The 24990-nt window shown below is 38.6% G+C and overlaps 1 protein-coding gene across 1 annotated transcript in view; it reads right to left on the minus strand.

The window, feature by feature from the left end:
• ATP2B1 (ATPase plasma membrane Ca2+ transporting 1) overlaps positions 1-23281 on the minus strand; it is a 67162-nt gene extending 43881 nt beyond the window's left edge. Inside the window, 3 exon segments of the mRNA XM_020993513.2 lie at positions 9214-9333; positions 9336-9410; positions 22826-23281. Coding sequence (XP_020849172.1) covers positions 9214-9333; positions 9336-9410; positions 22826-23030 — 400 coding nt within the window. The 5' untranslated portion in view covers positions 23031-23281.
• Positions 23282-24990: the final 1709 nt, after the last annotated feature.

A 24990-nucleotide genomic window follows, 5' to 3' on the forward strand; every position in this document is an offset into this window, starting at 1 on the left:
ACTAATCACAATGTTTAAAGAAAAAAGCATTCTCTGAAAATTTATTACTTTCCTATTATTAGTATAGTATCATAAGGACACAAAAAAGGAAATAGAGAAAGAGACAAATCCCCAGATCTTGGCAACTGTATTTTTAAATTGTGGAAACAAGATATAAAAAAACAAAAAACCCCACAAAAGTGAGCTCCTGGAAAGGAACTTCTTCAGATTGGTAGAATGTTCCCTTCTCTGCCCTGGGGTCAGAGGTTCAGCATAACTGAGGGTCACATGGCTTGCCTATGTCAGAGCAAGGCTTGAAGCCCGGCTGTCCAAGCCCAGCCCAAATGTGTGCACATAGTTAATAGTAACAGGCCCAGGCCATGGCATAGGAAACTCCACTTAGCTGTGCTCACCCATATTAAAGAGCTAAAAAGAAAAGGGTCTAGACCCGGGATTTCCCTGATATACAGAACTCTTAGCTGAGAAAACTCCTTTTAGCCAAGCAGGCTGGCATCTTCTTTTCTAATGTACAGTCACAGAGCTGCCTAGTGTTTACTTGAAGGGCCAGGTATATGTGTGAGATGGGATTTCAACCTGGTCTTTCCTGACTGGACGGTGGCTCTCTGTCCACAAATTCGTAATGCCTAAAAAAACCAAAGAAAGCGCAATACAGACTATATGTTACTTTAGAGATAGCAGGTCCTTTCAGCAGAGGACCAAGATGGTTGAGGTCAGCAATGGGTACTATAGACTAGTCAGGAAGTATGAACGCCAGTGGGATTTGATGAGAAGAGCCGTCCTTGTAGAGTGTAGTGACGGAAGCCAAATTGTAGATGTCTGAAGAGTGAGTGAGGGGACAGAAGTAATGCAGGGAGGAGAGGGGCAGAGAAGGTCAAGAGATGGGGTTTTTTGTTTGAACAGTCAAGAAGGAGTAGTGAAAAGTCATGAGAAAGATGATAAAGTGCACAGGTGAGTGGTTAGCTTTAGCAAGAAGGTTTAATTGATCCTATGGGAGATTTGAAGGGAAGGCAAAAAAACAAACAAAAAAAAAACAAAACTGAAGAGCACTGAGGGAATTTATTTTGGACCAGATTCCATCTCAATAAGTATAAAGTAAAATCTCTGCTGAAATGAAGGATAAGAGCTAAAAGAAAGATGATAATCTAGAAATAACCTCTGTGGGCAACAGGAGAATCATTACAAGTTGAATATAAGTATTGTCCTACAGCAGAGTGAGGACCAGTAGAAGGTTGACAGAAAAGTCCACCCTGGGCTCAAACACTGCTTTTTTGGGGTAATTTCCTCTAGCAGCACCTAGCTACTCAGAAACACACACTAAATCAGGTTTCAATCTACATATTCACATATGCAACTCAGATTATACAACTGGACTAACTGAATGTCAAAAGAGTACGCTCCTGTTAACTGATTCTGAAGACAATTTTTACTGGACATTGAATTAGATGATCTGGATCTAAACCCTAGGCCCCACTGACCTGGCTGTGTAACCTTGGGGAAATCAGTGAAGTCTCTGGCTTTAAGGTCCTCAACTTTATGAAGCGAACAACAGTTTACTACCAACACACAGTCTTCTTATGAAAATCAAATTAGATGCATGTCAAGTAATACGGAAACAGCCTAACTTCTTCAGGTGATCCAACTTCAATTGAGCTCTCCCTGCAGCAAAGCAATCCTTTTATTCCCATCTAATTTATTCTTGTACGGGCAGCTAGGCGGTGCAGTGCCAGGCTTGGAGTCAGGAAGATTCATCTTTCTCAGTTTAAATTCAGCATCAAGACACTTACTAGTTGTGTGACCCTGGGCAAGTTTGCCTGTTTCCTCATCTGTAAAGGGAGCTGGAGAAGGAAATGGCAAACCACTCCAGTATCTCTGCCAAGAAAATCCTAAATGGGGTCACAAAGAGTTAGATAGAAATGACAGAAATGACTGAACAACAAAAAATGTATTTGGTGACTCTCCAACAGGAGCTATTCCAAACTTTCCTTCTCAAATGTCTCGCCCCTCTCCCAGGATCTCACACTTTACAGAGAAAACTGAGTCCATTCCACCTGAGCTCCCTCTTTCCCCATTTTTCCAAACCCCTTAACATTATCACCCATTCTTTTCCTTTTCCCTAGTCTTTGAAATGAAATGGCCTTCCTCCTTGCCAAAGTCAACTCCTCTGTCTGCGCCCTTGATGTCTTCTCTTCCCATTCTCCAGCAGATTACCACCCCAACTATCCCATCTTTCTAACCTTCAACCTCTGCTTATCTACTGGCTCCTTTCCTACCACCTTCAAACATGCCCAAATCTTCTCTATCTTAAACAAAACAAAGGCCCAACTAAATACTATCTCTCCCTCAAAACTTCCCCTATTTTTCTCCTCCCTTTCTCAGCCAAACTCCAAAAAAACTCATGCTTGCTGCCTCCACTTCTCTCATTCACTGACCCTCTATTCACCTTTCTAACCTATTACTCAACAGAAAATGCTCTCGTGTCACCAGCCACCTTAATTATCACATCTGATGGTCTTTTCCTAGCCCAACCTTTTGGACCTCTGCTACAGCTGACATTACTGACCCCTTGTCTCCTGGATCCTCTTTACTCTCTGCTGGTTCTCCTACCTCTGGGACAGCTCCTTCTCAGTCTCCTTTGTTGGTTCCTAATCTATACCATTGGTCTCTAACTGTAGGTGTTTCCCAAGGCTCTGATCTACATATTCTTCTCTCTATACTATTTCTATCATATCTATACTATCAGCTCCCATGGATCCAATTATCATCCCTCTGCAGATTACTCACAGATTTATATATCCATCAGTGTCTCCGAGAGATTCAGTCTACTACTACCGACTGCCAACTGGATATTTCAAAAGGGATGTCCCATAGACATCTCAAGCACAATATGTCCAAAACAGAACTCATTATCTATGCCTTTCAAACTTCTCCATTTCTGTGAAAAGGTCCACTATTCTTCCAGTTTCCCAGGCTTCTAACCTAAGCATTATCTTCCACTCTAAAGTCTCCTTTGCTTTGCACATTTAATTAGTTTCCCAATATTACCACTTCTGCCCCCACGTCCTATGATGGTGTTCATGCCTTCATCACCTCTCACCTAAACTATTGCAAAAACTTTCCTTGAATTGGTCTCTCTGCCTTGAGTTTCTCACCAGTTCAGTCAGTCCTCCACAATGCCAAGAGAAGGGTTTTCAAATCCAAGAAAATCCAGTGGCTCCCTACTACGTCAACAAAAATGGAAGAGCCTTCAAAAAATGATGAAAGCTGATAATAAGAGATTATTTTATAACATGTGCCACAGAAGTATCTGCATTTTAAAGAATTAAACTTTTTTTTTTTGGCTTAGGCAATCAGGGTTAAGTGATTTGCCCACTGTCACACAGCTAGTAAGTGTTAAGTGTCTGAGGCTGGATTTGAACTCAGGTCCTCCTGACTCCAAGAGCTCTATTCACTGCGCCACCTAACTGCTCCAAAGAATTAACATTTAATTATAATGATGTCTATTTTTTTCTAAAAATATTTAAAAAATTGGTCTCAATCTCTGCAAGGCCCCCTCAGATTTGGCAGCTACTACTTTGTTATGAGCCCTGTGCCAGGCATTATGTTGTTTCATTTGAAATTCATTTCTATTCTGTGGTGCTCAAGATGTGATAGTTTCACTCCAGCAGCTGCACAAGTCTGAGACTTTGAAGAAGTTCTGTTGATGCTTACTTCAAACTACTTCATCACGTATATTTTTCAATTCATAGTTTTCAACACACTGAAGAAAGAAAGGAGGGCCTCAGAATTATAAAATAGCACTGGAGGTTAGAAAACACTTTTAGATAATCTCATCTGACTCTCATGACAAACTCATTAGGTAGGCAAGGTATTATCTCCATTTTAAAGATGAGGAAACTGAAGCTCTGAAGTTAAAAAGCCATGGTCACTTCAGGGTTGGGGTCAAATCTGAAATCTGTATCCTGCTGCCTCTTAAACAGGGTAGTTTTGGACCTCCTGAGAAGGAAGTATGCTGGAGGGAATCTGGGTAAGAGGATGAAATGAGATGTGATGAGACTTTATCAGAATGCCTAGGCAGAGAAAAAATGATGACCTCTTGATACAAATCAGAAAGCTGGCATAGAAACTGAATGTTATGTTGATAGGGCATTTCAACACCCCAAGCATCAAGTCCAAGTCTCTGCTAAAGGTATTCCTGGATTGGCCTGCTAATACTATTTTTGAAAAGCAAAGAAATTAGCTTGGACCAAGAAAGAACTGAACTGGTAAAGTAGAAAATATACACCCACTTGGTGAAAGTGATTGTGTTGTTAGAGCACAGAGGATTTGGAGGACAGTGCTGGGTAAGTTCGTATCTACTTGAAGAAAGCAGATTTTCAAAAAGCTGGGAGATCACCCAATTATCTGAAGATCTAAAAGGGAATTAAATGTCACTGCCTGCAATGTCCTCCCTCTATTTTGATCATTGCCTGATAAATCCCTAAATGTCCATTAAAATCCCCATCTAGCTTCTAAACAAAGTCTTCATAATACTATCCCCTAGCTGGTAAGAACTGTGCTTTGTATTTTGCCAACGTATTAACAAAGTTATCTGTGGTTGTGTCATCCCTCCAGAAGTCAGTGACCAGGTGCTGTCTACACTTCATATTTATTAGGGCTGCCTAGAGCTCTTAACCTCTTGCTTCCTATATGTTGTATTTAATCCAGCTCACGAGACAGACAAGAGATTCTCAAGAATCATTTTGATAATGAAAGTGACTGAGAGTTGGAAGAGTAGGGCCTGGAGCAGAGGAAGTGGCTAATGAAACCAAGGTGACTGCATGGTGAAAATCTGCGGGGCAGAGGTTAGAAAAAAAATTTTTCATGGTAAGGGGGAACAACATCAAGAATGAGAGAAATCCTGTAAGTATTCCATCAAGAAGATCAACGCTGGGCAGGAACCAAGGCTTGTGAATAATGGTATGGACAATAATGCGGATTTTTTAAAGTTTTGTGACGATGGAGGTTTGGATGGGATGGGAAAATGGTAATGGATCATGAACATGGAGAACTACTGAACTGTTACTTGGCTTCTGTCATCTCTATCAAAGAGAAGTATCCTAAAATTTGGCAGGACAGAACAGAAGAGAGGTGAGAGACAAATGAAAATCAAGCTAAGTGAAGAAACGACAGTAAGGTAACTCCTAGCCCTCTTCTATGAGTTCTAATCACCTGTTCCTAACATTTGCACACCAGGATCCTTGAAACAGAGCTTATGCATAGAACCGTTGCAGCACTGATAACAATCTTTTGCCAAGCCATGGAGAACAGGAGAAGGGTGCCAGGACTGAAGAATTTCATGTGGTTTTTAAAACATGGATTCCTGAGAAATGTCAGGCCAGTGAACCTGACATTCTAGTCAAAATCCTAGGAAGGGCTATTAAAAGGATGATTTGTGAGCACTCAGAAAGAGGAACATTAGCAAGTGTGGGTTTGTCAATAAAGTGACTCCAGGCCAACCCAAATTCCTTTTCTGACAGGGTTACTAGTAGACCACATGCCCCAGACACAGTCTAGTTAGACAGTAGCAAGGCACATGACAAAGACTCCTCTGAGATCCCTGTGGACAAGACAGAGAGATTCAATTAACTGGATATGGAACTAGCTGGTTGCCTGATTCAAAGAGTAGGATTAATATTTTTATCCAAGACTTGAAGACAGACAGTATGTCAATTAAATATGTTAATGACAGTTAAAAGTGATTTAGGCTGCATTAATCAAAGCAGTGATCATAATGAGGAAAGGGGAAGTTTCTACTATAACTGACCCAGTTCAGATGTTATCTCAAAGTGTCAGGTTTGATATATCATATTTCAGATGGGACATTAACAACGTAGAACACATCCAGAAGAGGACAGTCAAGATGGTAAAAGCACTTAAAACCATGCCATGAGCACTGGTTAAAGGAATCAGAGATATTCAACCCAGAGCTGAGAAGACACAGAGGGGTCATGACCACAGTTTTCAAATACCAGCAGGTTTGTCATGAGGATCATTCTGACCACAAAGAGCAGAAAGAGGACCAGTTGTGTGGGTCCAACACAGAGTTAAGATTACAGATTGATGTAAAGGAACAATTTCGTAGCAAAGTAATCCTCAAATAGAATGCAATCTACCTGGGGAAAGTACCATATTTTCTGACTTCTGTTTCAAGTTTCCCACTTCTCAGCCCAACCTCAAGTTAGGCATCAATGAGATGTCTCCTAAGGTCCCTTCATGCCTTAACCCTATGATTTCGTTATTTCTGAGCACCCTCTTGACTAGGCTTCTAGTATGCTTCCAAGATCTTAAGAATATGGCAAGGAAGGCTATGAGTCAGTTATTTGGGACTAATATAACTTGAGAACACAATGCTTAAAAAGAAAATGGGAGAGGTAGAGCATTCCTGCTTCAAAAGACTCATTCCTGCCCAATTTCTTTGTAATTTTCTAGTAATGACACTGCCTTGGCTTTAACCTGGCAGTAGCATATAGGAAGAAATGGGGAAGAGACAGTGTACAACTTAACTGACATGATGAATAGAACCTTTGATAAGATTGTTTTTTCACTAAACATAATAACATGACTGTAGTCAACAAAGCCAGTTATCTTCTTACATTTTAATCTGTTAGAACTATTCATTTTAGGTCACTTGTTCCTTTCCAGATGATGAGTTTTCTTCTGCTTTTGTACGCTCTGAGTAAGTAGAAACATCCCAATGAAGGCTAAAGCAGGAGAAGAGGGTGAAAGGAAGGTGAAGTTGTACTGTGCCAACTTTTTCCAGAAATCATTCAGCAATCATTTATTAAGCACCTACTACGTTCCAGGCACTGTGCTTGAGTACTGAGATAAAAGATGAAAAAAGAAATGTGTCCCTGTACTCCAAGAGGGATATTTTACTATAAGGAAAACAACACATATAGAAAACAGATGGAATAAATACAAAGAAAACAAACAACCTTGAAGAAGATCAGAAAAGACAACAGAAGCTAATGCCGAGTGAAAAAAGCTAGGTGGAGGTGAGACGGGAATACATTTTAGACATGCGGGCAGAGGCAAAGGTGGAAAACGGAATGAGGTATATGGGGTACAGCAAGTTTGTCTGGAACCATCAGCAAAGGAGAGGGATCATGTGAAATCAGTCTGAAAATACAGTTTCAACCTGAATTGTGAAGGGACTGAACCATGTAGAGACACCATCAGTGATCTAAGATTCTTGAGTAAGGGAATGACACGGTCAGGCTGGTCTCTAAATAGAAGTGTTGAAGATACATTGGTTAGGGAAGAAACCAGGGACTCAGTAAGTAGGCTGCTACAATGATCCAAGTTAATCAGGATGGTGGCTGTTTGAACAGAGAGAAGGGCAAAAATGTGAGAAGTGTTGTGGACATAAAATCAACAGCACTGGGTAACTGACTGGACGTGAATGGGGAGTGAGAGAGAGTGAAGTCAAGGATGACTCCAAGTTTGTGAGCCTGAGTGACCAAACACACTGCCATACAGTCAACAGAGTGGGGTTCATTGGGAAGATAATAAAGTCTTATTTTGGACACGTTGAGTTTGAAATGTCTATGGGATATCTAGAGAGTGATATTTAGGAGGTAGATGGTGATGTGGGACAGGAATGAAGGACATGAGGCTAGAAATGTGGATTTACACCTAAGGTGACAACTGAATTTCACTGGAGTTTAATATAATCTAGAGAGACAGAAGTCCAACGCTAGACCCCTCCCCCCCCAAGAGGACAGAACATAGAAGTCAATGCAACAAAAGAAACTGACAACAGAGGAACACTTAGATGTGTAGGTGAGCATTATTTTGAAAACTCACTGGAGAATGAGTATCCAAGGAGGGGGTGGTCAACAGTGTCAAATGAGAAGTCTAGAAAGAGGCCTGAGAAAAGGCCGCTGGATTTAGCAATGAAAGAGGTTAATGGTAATTTTGGAGAGAACAGTTTGTAAACTTGCTGAGTTAAGATTGCAAGAGGCTAGGAAGTATGTGAGGAAGAGGAAGATTTTCTAGGATTTTTTGAGTGAAAGATAGGAATGATATCAAACAATAGGTTGAGGAGATGTCAGAGTAAAGTAAAGTGAAGGTTTATTTTTAAGCATCGAGGAGATCTGACCATGTTTGTGGGCCCTAAGGAAGAAGCCAGAAGATAAAGACTTCAGATTAGGAAGAGAAAGATGATACTGAAGGGGCAATTTCCCAAAGAAGATGGAGTAGTTAGGTTCAGTGCACAAGTATTGGGGTTGGTCCTGGCAGAGAGAAAAAGCATGTTTTCCTCAGAAACTGCAGCAAAAGAACAGAGATTGTTGAGCCAATCTGAGGTGCAGAATAGGAGAAAAGAGGGTGTTAGTAACAGAGAGCCTCAGTTTATTTGGTAAATTATAAACAATGGAGAGGGTAGTTTCAGATGATTTGAGGAGAGAAGAGAATGTTTGGGACAAATACTGTGGGGAATGTAATAGTATTCATTCAGGGACACAATAAAATAATGCATGAAAATAATCAATAATGTAATCTCTTCAACAAAATTATTTTTTGAAATGATGAAATTAAGCAATGTCTTAAACAGCTAATAGTTTATTTCTTAAAGGAACAAGAATCACTGAGTGATAAACAAAGGACATAAAGAGGAAGTTTTCTAAGCTAACAATAGCCATATTTTAAAAATGGTCCAAAATCATTAATAAGTAGAGAAATGGAAATTAAAGTAACTCTAAGGTTCCGTGTTGCACCCATCAGATGGGCAAAGCTGACAAAAACAAAAATGTTGGAAGGGTTGTGGGAAAATACGTACATTAAGACACTGTTGGTGAACTAATCCACCCATTCTGGAAAGCAATTAGAACTATGTCCCTAAAATGACTAAGATGCATATCCTTTGCCACATACTGCCACCGTTACCATTCCCCTAAAAGATCAAATAAAGAAGACCAACACTCATACACACAAAATATTTATAAAAGCAAGTAGAAAAGGAAAAAAAACTATTTGACAAAACACTTGCAAAGTGGCTAAGTTCTTGTCAAAATACTGGTATTCAAAAGATTCAAAACTGGAGAATAGAAATGTGCCCCTTTCCCACTGTCCTTCTCCTTCATATTCTTTAGCAAAGCACTCAGTATCCACGTAATAATTACTTATTAAAGGTAACACTACATTTTAAATAATTTTGGGGGTCAGTTCACTTACGTGCATCATTCCCTTCTGGAGGCCGGTAAAAAGAAAGGCCCAATGATACTATGGCTGCAATTTCTAATATAATTAATGTAACATCTTGTAATGCTTCCCATACTAATTGAAGAAATGTTTTGGCTTTTTAGGAGGTATAAAGTGCTTTCCAAACACTGCTTCCCTCCTCTCTATATCTGCAGGATTTCCGCTTAAACCTGTTAAAAAAAAAAAGAAAGCAAACATATATGTCAACAGTTGTGGTATTTGCTAATTTAAAAAACTGCTTTCATTTCTACCACCTGTACTTCTTCAAATTCAAATTTATAAGGCTTTATTAAAATTACCTATTAATAACAGACCAAAGCAACAGACATATCAATACCTGTAAGGAAAATTCTGACTATATGATTTAAGAAAACTAAATATGAGCTTTTAGTTTAGAATGAGCTTTTCCGTATTATTTTCTTTTTTACTCTCTATATTTGCCTCTACTACAAGTAGTGGAGTCTAGTGGATAAATGGTGGCCTTGGAGTCAGGAAGACCTTTATTTAAATGTTCTCTCTCACACTAGCTATGTTATAGGAGACAAGCTAGTTAACTTCTCAGGTTACTAAAGCAACTAAGACCATCGCAACTAAGTTACAGATGAATTACAGATCTGTATTAATGAAGGGAGTTACCCCACCAGTAGTGGTCCACACCACTGGAATCACATGTCTGTACCCAAAACAGAAAGAAAAAGAAATGATCCCAGTAAAATAACATAACATATAGTGGATAAAGTGCCAGGTCTGGAGTCAAGAATACCTATGTTCAAATCCTTTGACACTGGCTACGTGGCCCTGGGCACATCACTAAACCTCAGCACCCCAGGAACTCCCTAGGACTTATTCTCTACATCAAACCTAATAGGTGCTTTCTGCCTGTCAGCCACTGCAGTTTGGCTCCCTGCTGCTTAGTCTAGGGGCTGGAGGAGCACTAGACAACCAGGCAATCATTCACTTACGGACAATTACGAGGCAGACAAAAATCTACGGAAAGATGTGAGAGTCCCAGGTTGAAGCTTAGAATGCAGGCTTGTTCTTCATGAACCTGTGGCAAACAAGCAGCTCTCTCTGATTTAGCACACAGTCTGACTTAACAAGGAAAATGAGCATTCCTCTTAAAGGAGTCTGTGTTGACCACATGGTTTCTGTATTATTATTGTTTTTGATCTTGTTATTATGAGCAGTAATTATTAATTAGCATGGTATTAATATGGTATAATGCGTATAACATTAATAATCAGTATAATAACTTGTATAAATAAATAATAATCACAAAGGTAGAGAATTATGTCTTTCTTGATTACTTACGGAAAGGCATTTGTGGATATAGTAAACTGGGAAAAAGATACATGGAGACGCAGACCTGTGAGCAAGAATTTATGCCAGAGGAGTGAAAGAAGAAAGAAGGGATCAGATACCACCAGGCTGGAAACATACAGAGGCAAGAGTTGGCAGTTTACTCTTTAAAAAGCAAGGGCAATTAAGCTAACATGAAGGGACATGATAGTTGAGGGACTTAACCAAAAGGGAAATTGTTGTATTAAAGAAAATTCTAAGAAAATTAAACTAACTGTAAATTGTACAAGAGAGTAAAAAGGAATAGTTACTACCAAACAAACAGCTACAGCTGAATGGCACTAAAAAGAAGGATTCAAGGGCTCCTAAAATTATTTGAGTGAGGAAATCTTCAGCGTACTTTAGGTCCTAAAAATGTGAAACCACTGGCAAAGCCTGGAAGGAACAGTCATGGTTATAGGGAAAGAATTCTAGTAGCTACAGAAAAGTGTTAAAAATTCATGAATAGCAGAGGTTACTTACAAAGAGCTAGACCAAGCTAGGGTCTAAACTTCACAAAGCCAGTAATTTTAAGAGCCAAATTCTCCCACATTGAGTTAATAGAATAAAGCATGTTAAATACTGCGTGAACAAGTGATTAGCAATACTAATGTTTGCATTAATAGAATTAAGACTACAAAACTGACTACTGGTAATATGTACAAAACATAAAAAATGGTGCTCACTGTTAGGTAGGTGGTTGGCTATCTATAAAATGAAGGACTGAAACCCAGCAAGAAGAAAAAAAGAGAAATTCCATTCAAAATAACTACAGAATGCATAAAATAGATAAGTTATTTTTGGAGGGGGGAGAGGTCCTATCTACTAAGATACACCAAGGAGCTCAGAGTATAAAAACAGAATTAAGCAATGGGAGAAATAGTAACTGCTAGGCTATGCCAATGTGACAAAGACAATTCTAACTAAATTAACTTATTTATGCCATACCAATCTAATTGCCAAAGGATTATGTTAGAGGGCTAGCAAAAATAACAAGATTCAACTATAGGAACAAAAGATTAAGAATATCAAGGAATATAGGGGGGGAAAGGTAGGAAAGAAAGAGATCTAGGGGAACCAGATCTCAAACAATATTACAAAACTATTTGACACTAGTCAAAAAACAAATAGATCAGCTGAATTGATACACACTATTAAAAAGCTAAAAGAAAAAACAGTAGCATAATTTTTAATAAACCCAAAGATAACCCTACTGGGGGTAAACACCTATTCAGAGGCAGCTACATAGTGGACAGAATACAAAGTCCAGAATACCCAAGTGAAAATGCTTCCTTAGACCCTTACTAGCTGTGTGATCCTGGGCAAGTCACTCTTAGTGAGCTCTCTTGGTCTCCATTTCCTCTGTAAAATGGGGAAAATAACAGCACCTACCTCGTAGTGTTTTTATGAGGATCAAATGAGGTAACCTATGTAAAATGCTTTGCAACTATATACCATGCTAGCAATTAGTACTTTTATTATCATTTGACAATTGCTGGGAAAACTGGAAAGCAGTTTAACATAAATTAGATATAGATCAAAATCTCACAACAAAATAAATTCCAAATGGATACATAAATTAAACACAAAAGAATACAAAATACACATAGAGGGGGCAATAAAAAAAATAACTTTTGCCACTACAAGAGTTCATGCCAAATAATGGGTAGAGTGGATCTCAGAAGATAAAGTAGACAATTCTAATTATATAAAATTTAAAAGGTTACACAAAACCAATGCAGTTTAAATTAGAAGGAAAGAAGAAAATTAGGGGGGGAAACTTTGTAGTAAACCTCTTTGATAAAGATTTCATTTCTAAGATACGTATGTATGCACACATGCATATATAAGAATCTGAAAAAAACAAACCACTGATTCATATTTATTAGAACAAGAATCATTCCCCAACTGGAGTAACTGATCAAAGAATACATGCTGTTTAGGAAAAGAAATCCAAGCTAAAAAACAATGTGGGAAAAAATATGCAAATCACTAATAATTACAGGAATGCTAATTAAAGCAATTGGTGAGGTTCCACCTTACAACACAGTGGCAAAAAAAAAAATTTTAAGGGAAAATGAATATTTTTGGAAAGGCTTCAGGGAAGTGGGTAAACTAATGAACTGTTGGTGTGAATTTCTACATCAACTTTTACTCCTGGAGTCAGAAAACTCTGCATAGCCTTTGACTGATTGATAACAAATATTAGGTGATCTCATCAGCTCCCATGATTCTCAAATCTGTCTATTCTACTCGAAACTCTCAGCTGACCTCTAATCTCACATCTCCAACTGCCTTTCAGACATCTTGAACTGGATATCCAGTAGACAGATACTTTAAACTTAACTTGTCCAAAACAGAATTCATTATCTTTCCCTCAATCCTTCCCCATTTCCTATCTTCCCTATTACTGTAGAGGGCAACACCATGCTCTCAGTCCTTCAGGCTTACAACCTAGAAGCCATCCTGGACTCCTCACTGTCTTTCATCCCATCTGTTGCTAAGGTCTGCTGATTTCACAACATCACTCACTCCAATATGCCCTCTTCTCTCCTCTGACACTACCACCACTCTAGTGCAGACCTTTATTACCTCACGCCTTGGTAACTGCAACAGCCTGCTTTTTGGGTGGGGTGGGGTGGGGTGGGAGTGGGGCAGGCAGCTGTGCCTGCCTCAAGCATCTACCCACTGCAGTCATTCCTCCATTCAGCCTCCAAAGTGATTGCCACCTCTTTACTCAACTCCAGTGGCTCCCTCTTGTCTCCAAGATCAAATACAACATACTGTTTGGCCATTCAAAGCTCTTCAAAACCTAGAAGCCTCCTACCTTTCCAGTCTTCTTAACACCTTATTTCTGGGCACATCTTCAATCCCGTGACACTGGCCTGCTGGTTATTCCACAAACAAGACACTCCATCTCTCAGCTCCAGGCATTTTCTCTAACTGCTCCCTGCCCCCAGCCGCCCAGTGCTTGGAAAGCTCCCACTACTGGTTCACCAGGCTTCCTTTAAGTCCCAACTAAAGTTCTATCTTCTACAAGAAGCCTTTCCCAACCGTTCTGAATTCTAGATCTACCTTTCTCGTAATTACTTCCTATTTATCCTATGTATGGGTTAATGTCTGTACATATTTGTGGTCTCCCCCATGAGACTGTGAGCTCCTGGAGGGCAGGCACTGTTGTTTGCCTTTCTTTGTACCACCAATGCTAAGCACAATGCCTGGCATATACTGGGTGCTTAATAAATGTTAATTGACTGACAGTGTATATCCCAAAGAGATCAAGGAAAGAAGAAAAGGCTCTATCTTCACAAAAATATTTACAGAAACTCTTTTTGTAGCAGCAAAAATGAAAAACTAAGAGGGTGTGTCTATCTGTCGGGGGATGGCTGAATAAATTATGAATACATGAAATGTACTGTAAAAAAAAAAGGAACAATTTCTGGGAAACCTGGGGAAACCAGTATCAACTAAAAAAGTTTTTCTCTTAATTCTGAAACCTGCTCTTCCAACATCATGAGTTCTTGTTGGGCTATGCCCTATGCCTTCTCTGATTAAAAATCCTAAGCTATAATGATGGTCAGGGTCCATGATTTCTGATAGTTAGCATTTACAGAGAGCTTTAAGGGTCTGTGAAGCACGTCGTATGTTAACTTATCTGACTTTCCCACAATAACCCTGTGAGGTAGGTAATATCTCCACTTTAAAGATGGGGAAACTGAGGTGAGGAGAGGTTAAATGGCTTGCTCCAAAGTGAGGCATTTGAACTCATGTCTTCCTGAAAGGCCTGGCAGATGGGGACTCTTGAGCCACCACTGGTCCTTAGAATTTCAAGGCCAACTAGGAGAGGCAACTAGGAGAGGCAGAGATGACTGGGGAGGGCCAGCTGTTCTGACTACCCTCTCAGCCTTCCCCCCTCCCCGACAGAGGAGAATGGGATTCTCAAACAAGTCAGTGAACGTGATGAACATGACTGTGACCTTTGATTAAAATCCAGAATATGCCAATAAGGGTCAGTCAGTCAGCATTTATTAAACATTTTTATGGCTTTACCAGGCACTGTGCACATGGGGACATAAAGAACAGCAACATCAGCCCCTCATGTCCACAAAACGCCACAAATGTGTATATATAATATACATACAGAGTCAATGTAAGCTAATGCCAGAGGGAAGGCATCAGGGTGGGTTGTGGAGGAGGGTCAGAACATGGCAAGGGGGTCTCAGGCAGAAAGTGGATGTGGCAGTCCTGAAGGAAGTCCGGTAAAAAGAGAAAAGCATTCTGTACAGGGAGAACAACCAGTGAAGTCAGGAGGTGGAATCCTGTGCAAGGACCCCAAGTATGCCAGGGTAGCCTAGGAGGGAGTGAAGTGTAACAAGTGGCTGTGTACTGAAGGGTTTTAATTGTCCAACCAAGGATTTTATAGTCAATACTAAAGGTGATAGGGAGCCACAGGAGTTTAGGAGGGGTGATATGATCAGACCAGAGCTGCACTTTAGGACAAGACGCAGGGAGGTACCTGGAGGGTATGAAGGCCTGTCCCAGTGTGGCTGGTGAGTACTGGAATGAAGAGCACGGGAAGGGAGAAACAGCAAGACTAGTGAGACCCAGGTAAGGATGCTGTAGAATTTGTATTTATGTGCATGTTGGACCATATGACTTTTAGAGTTTCTACTAAGCAGGAAAGTCTTTGGATAATGTAAACTTCTGAGTATGCTTCTAACAACTGAGTAAAAAGTACCTTTACCCAACAGTTTTTCCCAAGCCTCTTCATACCACCAGCTCCAGTCTTCTCACACTGCTCCTCACCAGGCACCACACCCACACTTCCGCACCATTCTCCAAACAGGATGCAGGCTTCCACTGCTCACACTTCCCCCTTCTCGGACCCTGGAGATTCTTTAAGCTCCAGCAGAAGTACCCTCCACAAAAGCTACAAGCGATTTCTCACTCATCTCACAGTATGTTACACACGCCCATTCTTGTGTCTTTATTTCCCCCAGGAGCTTTTAAGCTCTCTTTTTCGGCAGGAAGGGTAGTTTCTTTCTTTGTATCACCTTCAAACTGGGGGGGGGACGGGACCCAAACCAAACCAAACAATAGTTGTTAAACAAATAACTACAGTCATGACCTCTAAACACTATGCTTCAATTCAAAAGAAAAAAGCATGTGCTATTTCAAAATCTTACTCTAGGTAAATAGATTCACAAAGGGTTTTTCAAAAGTTCTAATATTTTAGGAATATGTCTTGCTCCAATCAAAGCATATAGTCAAAAATAATGCCATTTGATTTAGCATTGGGCTACTGAAAATCAGATCTGAAGTAAAATCGACATATAACTAGATGATTTCCAAAGTCCCTTTCAGACATAAATATATATATTTCTGAGTATAGCTGAATGAAAAGCTATATCCGCTCTCTTTCCAGTTTGTGGTTAAAGGGCTTTTAAAATTTCATGTTGCACACTGAACCTTGTGAGTGTTCATTAAAAAAATTCAAGTCTTCTATTTTGTTAGCAGACCATAGGGTTGCTATTCACAATAAAAAAGCAAAAGCAAAATGAGGAATATGGGGAGATGGAAATTCTTGACTTTATTATTATTATTATTATTATTTTATTAAATTTTTTTTTTGTACTAAGACTGGCCTGAGCCTAAAATACAGACAGCGCATCCATATTCTGTCAATATAGCTACAGGAGGATATACTGAGAGACATTCATACCAATACTGAGGAATACAAGCAGAAGAAGGGTCAAATTCTTTCAAGCCAAAGTCTTCCAAGAAATGTTCTCACCAAATTCTAAACCAAAGCGGCAGTTGAAGGCTTATCGTTTAGCTAATCAGAGCTCAAGTGCTTTGAACCAAGCTAACTGCCATCTTAAATCTCATTTTCTTTGTACACTGCTGAGTGTCTTCCCATACTTTGAGATCCCCTTGCTCTTTGGCTAAGTCTTCCTGGATCTACAACCGGCTGGTGGCATGTTCCTGACCACATCCCTCTGTTTTCTTGTATAGCTTATTATGGAGAAACAACATCTCCCTTGCTATTTATTTTACATCAGTTATTTGAAAGTCAGGCTGAACTTGTGCAGAGTCTTTGGGTGATAACACAGCTTCCTGTGGGGGTGGGATGGAGAGTTATTTATATGTCTAATGACAACAGTAATTGCTAAGATAACGTATAAGACAACATGTTTCAGATTCTTTACAAAAGAACATTTCACAACAGAAAATGATGCATACATAAACAAGGTCAGGATTTTTCAGACATTAAAATTCTATGAACTACAGCAAATCAACAGGAACAGATTTGAACTCTACCTCAACAAGGGTAACTATGAACATTAACGCTTAAACTCTATTCATTAATGACCTAAGGTGGCCATTACCTTTGGAAGCAAGCAAAAACTATTTATTTTGGATTCTATTCTTAAAGATAATTGATGCCCTATCATGATGACAAAATTGGTGCTTCTGATAATTTTTATTTTAAATTTTAAATTGCAGAAACTGAAAGGGAAGAGAACACTAAGTCAAGCATTGCTAGTAATCAAAAGACCAAGTAGCCCTTTAAGAAAGCCAATACCACTTTCTGTTACAGTAACACAACCAAGTAGACCTGCTTTAAAAGGGTACTGGATAAAGAAAGAAAAATTATTTTCAGTTTAACATAAAGGTGCTTTTCTTGAGGACAAAAAGGAAGAAATGGAGCAAGTGATTTATAGTAGAGCCATTTGGGCCCTATTTACACCAGAAGAGATTGAATCTCAGGATTCACAGAGAAACAAGTCAGTTATTTAAATAGGTAGATTTTTAAAATGAGTAGTATGCTTTAATCTTTGATGAAATTCTAGTGTAACTATACATACACACATACATATATGTATGTGTATGAGTGTATATGTATATAAATAATGTATAGTAACAAACCAGATGAAAATTCCAAATGCTTGCTTGACAATCAAAATTATTCTAGAAAACGATTTTGGGACAAAAATGGAAAAACTCCTCTCTGAATAAAGAAATGTGATAGTAGTTTTGAAAGTAAGAGGATTAAATTGATAAGCCAGTTAATTAATCTAATAGAAGAGTTGTACTGATTTTTATTTTTATTAAATTTAGGAAGTAAATGAGGTGCAAAATTCCTAGATACCTTCATAGATATCTCTAGAAATTTTACAAATAAAAGAAAAATCCTACTGAAAAATCAACCTATAAAAACAAAAAAGGATGTTAGAAATAGGAATGTTTAAGCAGTAGAACACTTATAAATCCCATTAATAATAAATCACTGATGGACACAGGTGGCCAATTGTAAGGGGAAATACAGCTGAACTGGGGTCTGCAGCTGCAAATTCATGTAGTCTTCTTAAAAATAAGACCTTGTTGTTACTGAGAAGCTTTGGGAAAAGGCTAAGAGCTTACAACTTTAACTTTAAAAAGATGCCACTTACAACAATCCAGTTGGCATAATAATCCTTAGACTAAAAAGCAACAGAGTACTAATTTAATGTAGGATATCACAGTGTAGATACTGTGTAGATCAGTCAAGCAGTGTAACTTTGAATACAAAAGGCGCCATTTGTGCCATCTCTCATGACAGAGACAAAATCTGGTTCCCCTCATTACTGAGCATTCCCTGATGTTTTCAAGGCCTAGTCCCACTTTTGTCATTGCACAGGGCAATGTGAACAGCTAAACGGTTAAACTCAGTTAGTCCACAATAATTTATTAAATGTCTACTATGTTCAAGGCACCGTGCTAAGCACTTGGGAGATAAAGAAAGGCAAAACCAGGGTTCCTGCTCACAAGCAGCTCCCATTCAAATGGGGGAAGAAACATCCAAATGACTATGTACAGACAAGACATATGAAGCATAAACAGAAGAAAATCTCAAAAGGGAGAGGATTAGGAAACCTGGAGCAGGAAGGGTATGTGAGCCAGCTGCTAAGCTGAGCTTGCCCTATTATTTGGACTAGAAGTTTCATGTGGGTAAGGGCCTTCTCACTTTTGTGAGATCTCCAGGTTTTAGTGTCTAGCACCTATTAAGTGCTTAATAAATATTAGTTTTTCTCAGCTTCCAAGATTCTATCAGGCTAGACAAGTTGTAAAAAGCAATATACACAAAAGAGTTTCATTGTAACTCAAAGATGGGGATGGGGACGGGGCAAAGCCTCTCATTAAGAGGTGGCATCTTACTTCTCTGCCAAGCTCCACTTCTCCATTGAAAACTGCCTTCTATATATCTCTACCTGGCTGCTTCACAAGCATCTCAAACTCAACACATATCCAAAGAACTCTGGTTGAGGGCCTCATCATCTTTCTATCTCTTGGTTTCAGGACCTTGGAGTTATCCTCATCCCATATACTGCCAAATATTTTCAGCTCTACTTCTTTTATAACTATTCCACCTGTACCCTTCTGTGTCTTTACTCACATAGCTATTACCCTAGTTCAGACCCTTATCACCTCTCCTATGGACCAAACTGCCAAACTGATATTCATAAAGTGTAGGTCTGGCCGTATTACTGTCCTGCTCGAAAAAACAGAGCGGTTCCCTACTGCCTATAGGACAAAAAGAGAGAGATGGATGGATAGACAGATTCCTTGGTTTGGCATTTAAAGCCCTTTACAACCTTGCTCCACCTTTTCTTTCTAGACTGTTTTCACACATTCTATACTCCAATCAAACTGGACTCACAGATCCGTGAACTCATCTCCGCTCAAGGGAAGGCTCTCCCCTATGACTGGAATGCTCTTTTTACTTCTCTACTTTATCCAGTCCTTTACTTCACTTAAAACTCCATTTCATTCCATTTTCAGCTTTTAACTAAGGTCTATCTTGATTCCCCAAAACTGCTCTCTCCCAGATCCCTGGGATTACTATGGATTTTTAATTGTATGTATTTTGTATCATCTGATATACATATAGGTTTTCCCTCTGTAGAACATAAGCTACTAGAGAAGGCCATGTACTCCTGGTACCAAACTGTGGGAGTCACTGCTTGATAAATGCTTGTTGAATTAGCTGAATGGGAGAGACAAAGGGAAAGAGGCAAAGAAGATGTTACGGTTATAAAGACGGAAAATTGTATCCAGTACTACCATTCACTCTTCTCTTCCATGTTCATACCCTTGAGCTCATCTCTGCCTCTTCTCCCATTCACTTAAGGGTGAATAGTGGTTAATACATAAATAAGGCTATCGAAAACACAGAGGAGATGTGGGGAAAGAAATAAGCTTACTCAGGGGCATGGTGAGTTTGAGCTGCTAATGAAACATCCAAGTTGAGATATTTTTAGTTGGGTACAAGAGACAGTATGGGTAAGTACTGACTAAACTCTTGGAAGAGAGAGATCTTTCAGTCATTTGTACTAAAAGATTAATCTGAAGCCATGGAAGTGAAGGAGGCTGCCAAGGAAAAGAATATACAAAGAGAAAATGAGAAAAGAACTTTTGAGGGAATTTAGACCTTAAGGAATTAAGAAGAAAAGTAGTGTAAACTCAAAAAATACCCAGTTTTAGAGGTAGGAAAAGAAACTAGGCAGCATGGTATATAAGAGTAAAGAGCGGAGAAAGAATATCTGAGAAGCTGTAGGTCTTTTTCAAATACTAAAAAGCTCAATAAGGATGAAGGCTTATTAACCCTGCCCCCCAAAACCTCGACTTAGAGTTCACAGGATCACAGGTGTAGCACTGAAGTCATTCAGGACTGAAACCCAGATATTCTGACACAGAATCTAATGCTCTTCCCAAAAGGCTGTGCTAATTGTAAGATGAGCACTGGTGAGCTCTGAGAAAAGCAGGATATTCTAGGATCATTCATTTAAAGCATGATTTCCACTGAGCCATGACACTGGACATGGAGTATGAGTATGATCTCTAGCTCTGTAATATCTTAGTTACATGAACTTGCACAAGTCACTTAATGCTCCTGCAACTCAGCTCCTTCATTTGTAGAATGAAAAGGTTGGGTTGGATGATTCTGATGGTCCTAGGAAGCCGAAAGAAAGAAGACATTTAAAAACTCATTGTACTGGGCTATGAGACCTGGGGGCCTCAGAGAAGCTTCAAGAAGAATGATGCAGATAGATGGTAGGTTACAAAGGGATGAGGAAAGGAGGGGGTAGGTAGAGACAACTTTTTCCATTTCATTTGGTCATGAAGGAGAGGGGTGAGATGAGATTAGGTAGGTGAGACAGAAATCTAAAAGAAGGCTTTTTCTTTTATAGAATAATTCAACATATCAAGGATAAGGAAGGACTGAACATAATTATAAATAGATGATAGGGGGAGCAACCTTTTGACTGAGTCCAAGTTTGACAGAACAAATCCTTTTAGTTTGGCGATTTGTTCTGTGAAGTTTGGATTCAGTCAAAGGGCCACATGTGGCCTTGAGACCACAGGCTTCCCACCCCTGGTGCAGACTGATGACATATGTGAGAAAGAATCATTGTCAAAGAGACAGGAAACAATGAAATCAAAGTAGAAGAAATACTAAGGACTGAGAAATATTCCTGATACAACGACAAATAATGGGTGATTTTGATATAATTTTGGAAAAAATAATTCTTCCATATAAAACAATGCTCAATAAAATAACTATAAGCAACAATTCTATAGTGTACCCAGAGAAGTCTGTCAAAGGTCTTCCTGTGTGATTTATCCAACCATGCTTTTCCTAAAGTAAGCTTTTAATAAACATATTGGCTGAATTAACTTCACAACAATTTATTCTAAAATTTTGCTATTAGTAATTTACTATTAGTAAAAGTGATACGTAGTGATACCTAGCAAGTAAATTGAGTGCAAATACTGCTTTGGAGGTTAATTTCTATAAAACTGGTGAAGAAACTAATAAATCTTCATTTGTAAATACACATACTATATTTCCCAAAGCCATAGCATATCAGGTTTTTGTAAGGAAATTACTTTGTAAACTTTAAAAATTGTGAACTATCATTGTTCCAGTGGTTTTTATTAAAACAGTCTCATATTCTCTATTACAGTAAGTTATGATTAACAAGTATCCATTTTTCATGACTGATATTGTTAATTAAAAATTATTATTTCTCCTACTTTGATGTGATAATTTTGCTATTTTCAAATACCCTAAATTCTGATTCTATACTTTTGGACCCAAACATTTTATAATAGCCAGAGAGGACCTTACTTCTGAAACCATTTCAAAGACTATTACAGTAATGATTTACCTTTTTCTTAGCCCTCCCATTATGAAATACTAAATTAATACTAAAGCATTATAAAATCAAGAGATGCCCTATGCACATATAGAGGATTCAAGGATATGTGGCTATTGAAGACCTGAAATGCTTTTACAAACCTACAGAAACAGCTGCGAGGGCTGTAAGTTAAGTCACTGTCATACACCCCATTTAATTTCCTTCAGAAATGGCCGGGTTTTAGTCTCAAAGCCTAGGTTAAGCTTAGTCTAATCCCCATGGCTAAAAGTAACTTATCCAGCTGCTGACCACATTAACACTATTTGATATTTTCAGGCATCAAATAAAATGAAACCTAAGGGGGCGTGTGGTTGATTTCTAAAGAAACCTTTAGGAACCATCCGCTGCCTTGACGACTGGTAGCTAGCCAAAAAACAAAGTCATTAAATAGTTTTGAAATTAAGAACAAACGTAAATTAACAAGAGGCATTAATAAAAAAAAGTCTAAGCCAACAATAATAACAACAATAATAATTGTAGCTGCTTTAAAAAGTCTGCAAAATCTCACTTGATCCTCACAAGAACCCTGGCAGGTAGGTGCTATTATTACCCCCATTTTACAAATGAGGAAAATTGTGGCAAATGGAAGTTAAGTGACTTGCCCAAGGTCATATACCTAGAAAGTTTCTGGGGCTAGATTTGAACTCAGGTTTTCCTGAGTACAGGTCTAGCACTCTCTCCATTGTACCTAGCTACATTAAAAACACATGGAAAATGACAACAAAATATAATAAATAATGTGTGGGAATAATCTTATGTATATGGAATACACCAAAAAAAAAAGGATTTAAGATATATTAAAACAATAATCAAGTGATCCTAATCTTGGTGAATGGTTACATTATCCCATGGGTTACACAAACATCTTTTTAGTCACTAAAATTTTTACAGAACCACAATCCTTCTAATACATGGGGGAAAAAACATTTTAAATTTAATGAACCAAAGACAAAATATTCCCTCTGTAGAAAAGACTAATCAAAAGAAGTCAAAATAAAAATTACCTTCATTGGGAGACGTTTTCAACTTTGCACAAATTCCATAGACATCTCCATAGCATTCTTGTATCTTACGTAATGCATCTGTGGACCTGAGCTCCATGAGAGCCCGCAGTTCAGCAAGTGTAATTCCAAAATCTCCCTCATGATTAGCCTCCTTCGGAGAGTTTTTCATACCACTATACACAGAGTTGTTGGCCATATCGCCCATTACAAGTGTAATGTTTATTATGAGGAAATTGTTTCCAAAAGGAACAAATTTCTTTACTTGATATACTTCCAAGATGAAAATCGTTTAAATATGAAAATCATCCTCAAAATAGACACTCATCATGTGAATCTGTAAAGTAGCATCAGCAGCAACATTTTCCATGGAGGTCTCTTGAACTTTGGCCCATGGCTAGTTTCTTTTCTCCACATTAATCATAAGAGATGTGTAATCTGAAAAAGAAAAGATGTGAAATCATTAACAAAAGCATTTTCAAGTAAAACAAATGTTAGCACTTCCAAGGGCCATATGTTAAGAAGTAAATGTGGGAGCATATGTTTATGATGCATACACCCCTGTTTAGTTCCACAATCTATCAGCACTGCTTCAAATCACTAATAAGAAAAAAGCGAATGAAAACTTGCCAATAAACTGGCAAGGATGAAAAGACGACGAGAGGCATCGGCGTTGGAAAGTATTGGAAAGACAGGCACACCGATCCGTCAGTGGAGCTAGGAATTGTTGGTCGCACCATTCAAGAAAACAATCTGGAATTATGCTAAGAAAGTGATGAAACCATCTACATGCTTTGACCCAGAAATCCCACCGCTGAGCACGTATAAAGAAAAACAGGTGTCGTATGCTTCCAAAATATTTGTGGCGGCACTTTTTTTAGTAGGAAAAAGTAGAAATAAAGATGTCCACTGGTGACTGGCTAAATAAGCTGTGGGGCAGGAATGAAAAAGAATATATGGTACCATATGAAACAATGATCATGAATTCAAAATGTCCACAAAATGACACCGAACAAAGCAGAACCAGGAAAAACACACTGCCTGGATAAATGGAAAGAACAAAAAACAATCCACAAAAACAAAACTGAACACTACCATTATAATGACCAAAGCAGGCCCTGGAGAAGCGGTGAAGATTTCCTTCAAAGAAACCTTCCTCAGTGACTAGAAGGAAAACTGGACAAAATGGAAAAGGGCAAGGTTTGGAGAAGGGTCAGTTTAGGCTTAGACAACAAGTTCTGTTTTAGATTTGGAAAGGTGGGGTTGGAGTTCAAGAGAGACATTTGGGAGTCATATGCCTCAATATGATAATTAACTGAACCCACTGAAAGCTCAGGCCAGTCTTGAAGAACAGTTGTAAAGGTGGATTAGAGATTCAGCAAAAGAGAATGAAAACACAAAAGAACCAGAGGAGGAAAGAATGGCCAGGAGGAAGAGGCAGTTAAATCTAACCTTACAAAATTTAAGGTAATTACAATATTTTAAAAATATCACAATAAAACAGTCTTTATTGGCAACAGAATTCATGGAAACATTTTAGTCTCAGAGATAAAACATGCAATGTTACATGCCATATTTGATGAGCAAATACTTACCTATAGCATGCAAACTGAAAGAAGTCAGAGACATACCATCTTATTCATTTTTCCATCAACAAACACATTATACTAACAAGTGATTATCAAGTCTTTGCCTGAAAGTTCTCTAGTGAAGGCGAACCATTATTTCCAAGAAGTCATTCCACCTTTGGATAGCTCATCAAATTTGGCTAAGCTTTAGTTTACACAAAGCCTCCATTTGCCTCTTAGCAATTTCTATCCATTGCATCTTGTTCTAAATTCAGTGAACCAAGCAGAAATAGTTTAACCCTCCTTCTGCAAGACAGAACTTCAAATATTTGGAGAGAGTTTGGTCCCACAAGTTGATCTTTCTCTAGCTAAAAATTCCAAGTTCCTTCAACCAAACCTCACCCAGCACAGCCTTGAAGCCTTTCCGCATTTTGGTTGCATTTTTCTGCTACTTGTCCCTCTCTAGTTTGTCCACATTTTCCTTAAAATGTGGCACTCAGAGTTGAATAGAATGTGCCTATTTGACTGTCTTAACACACGTTGATTATACATCTATCTCCCCTCCCTCCTCTCTGATAATCTTTTTTTAAAAAAACATAA

This window comes from Phascolarctos cinereus, unplaced genomic scaffold (assembly GCF_003287225.1).
Source record: "Phascolarctos cinereus isolate Bilbo 61053 unplaced genomic scaffold, phaCin_HiC Scaffold_1;HRSCAF=81, whole genome shotgun sequence".
Lineage (NCBI taxonomy): Eukaryota > Metazoa > Chordata > Mammalia > Diprotodontia > Phascolarctidae > Phascolarctos > Phascolarctos cinereus.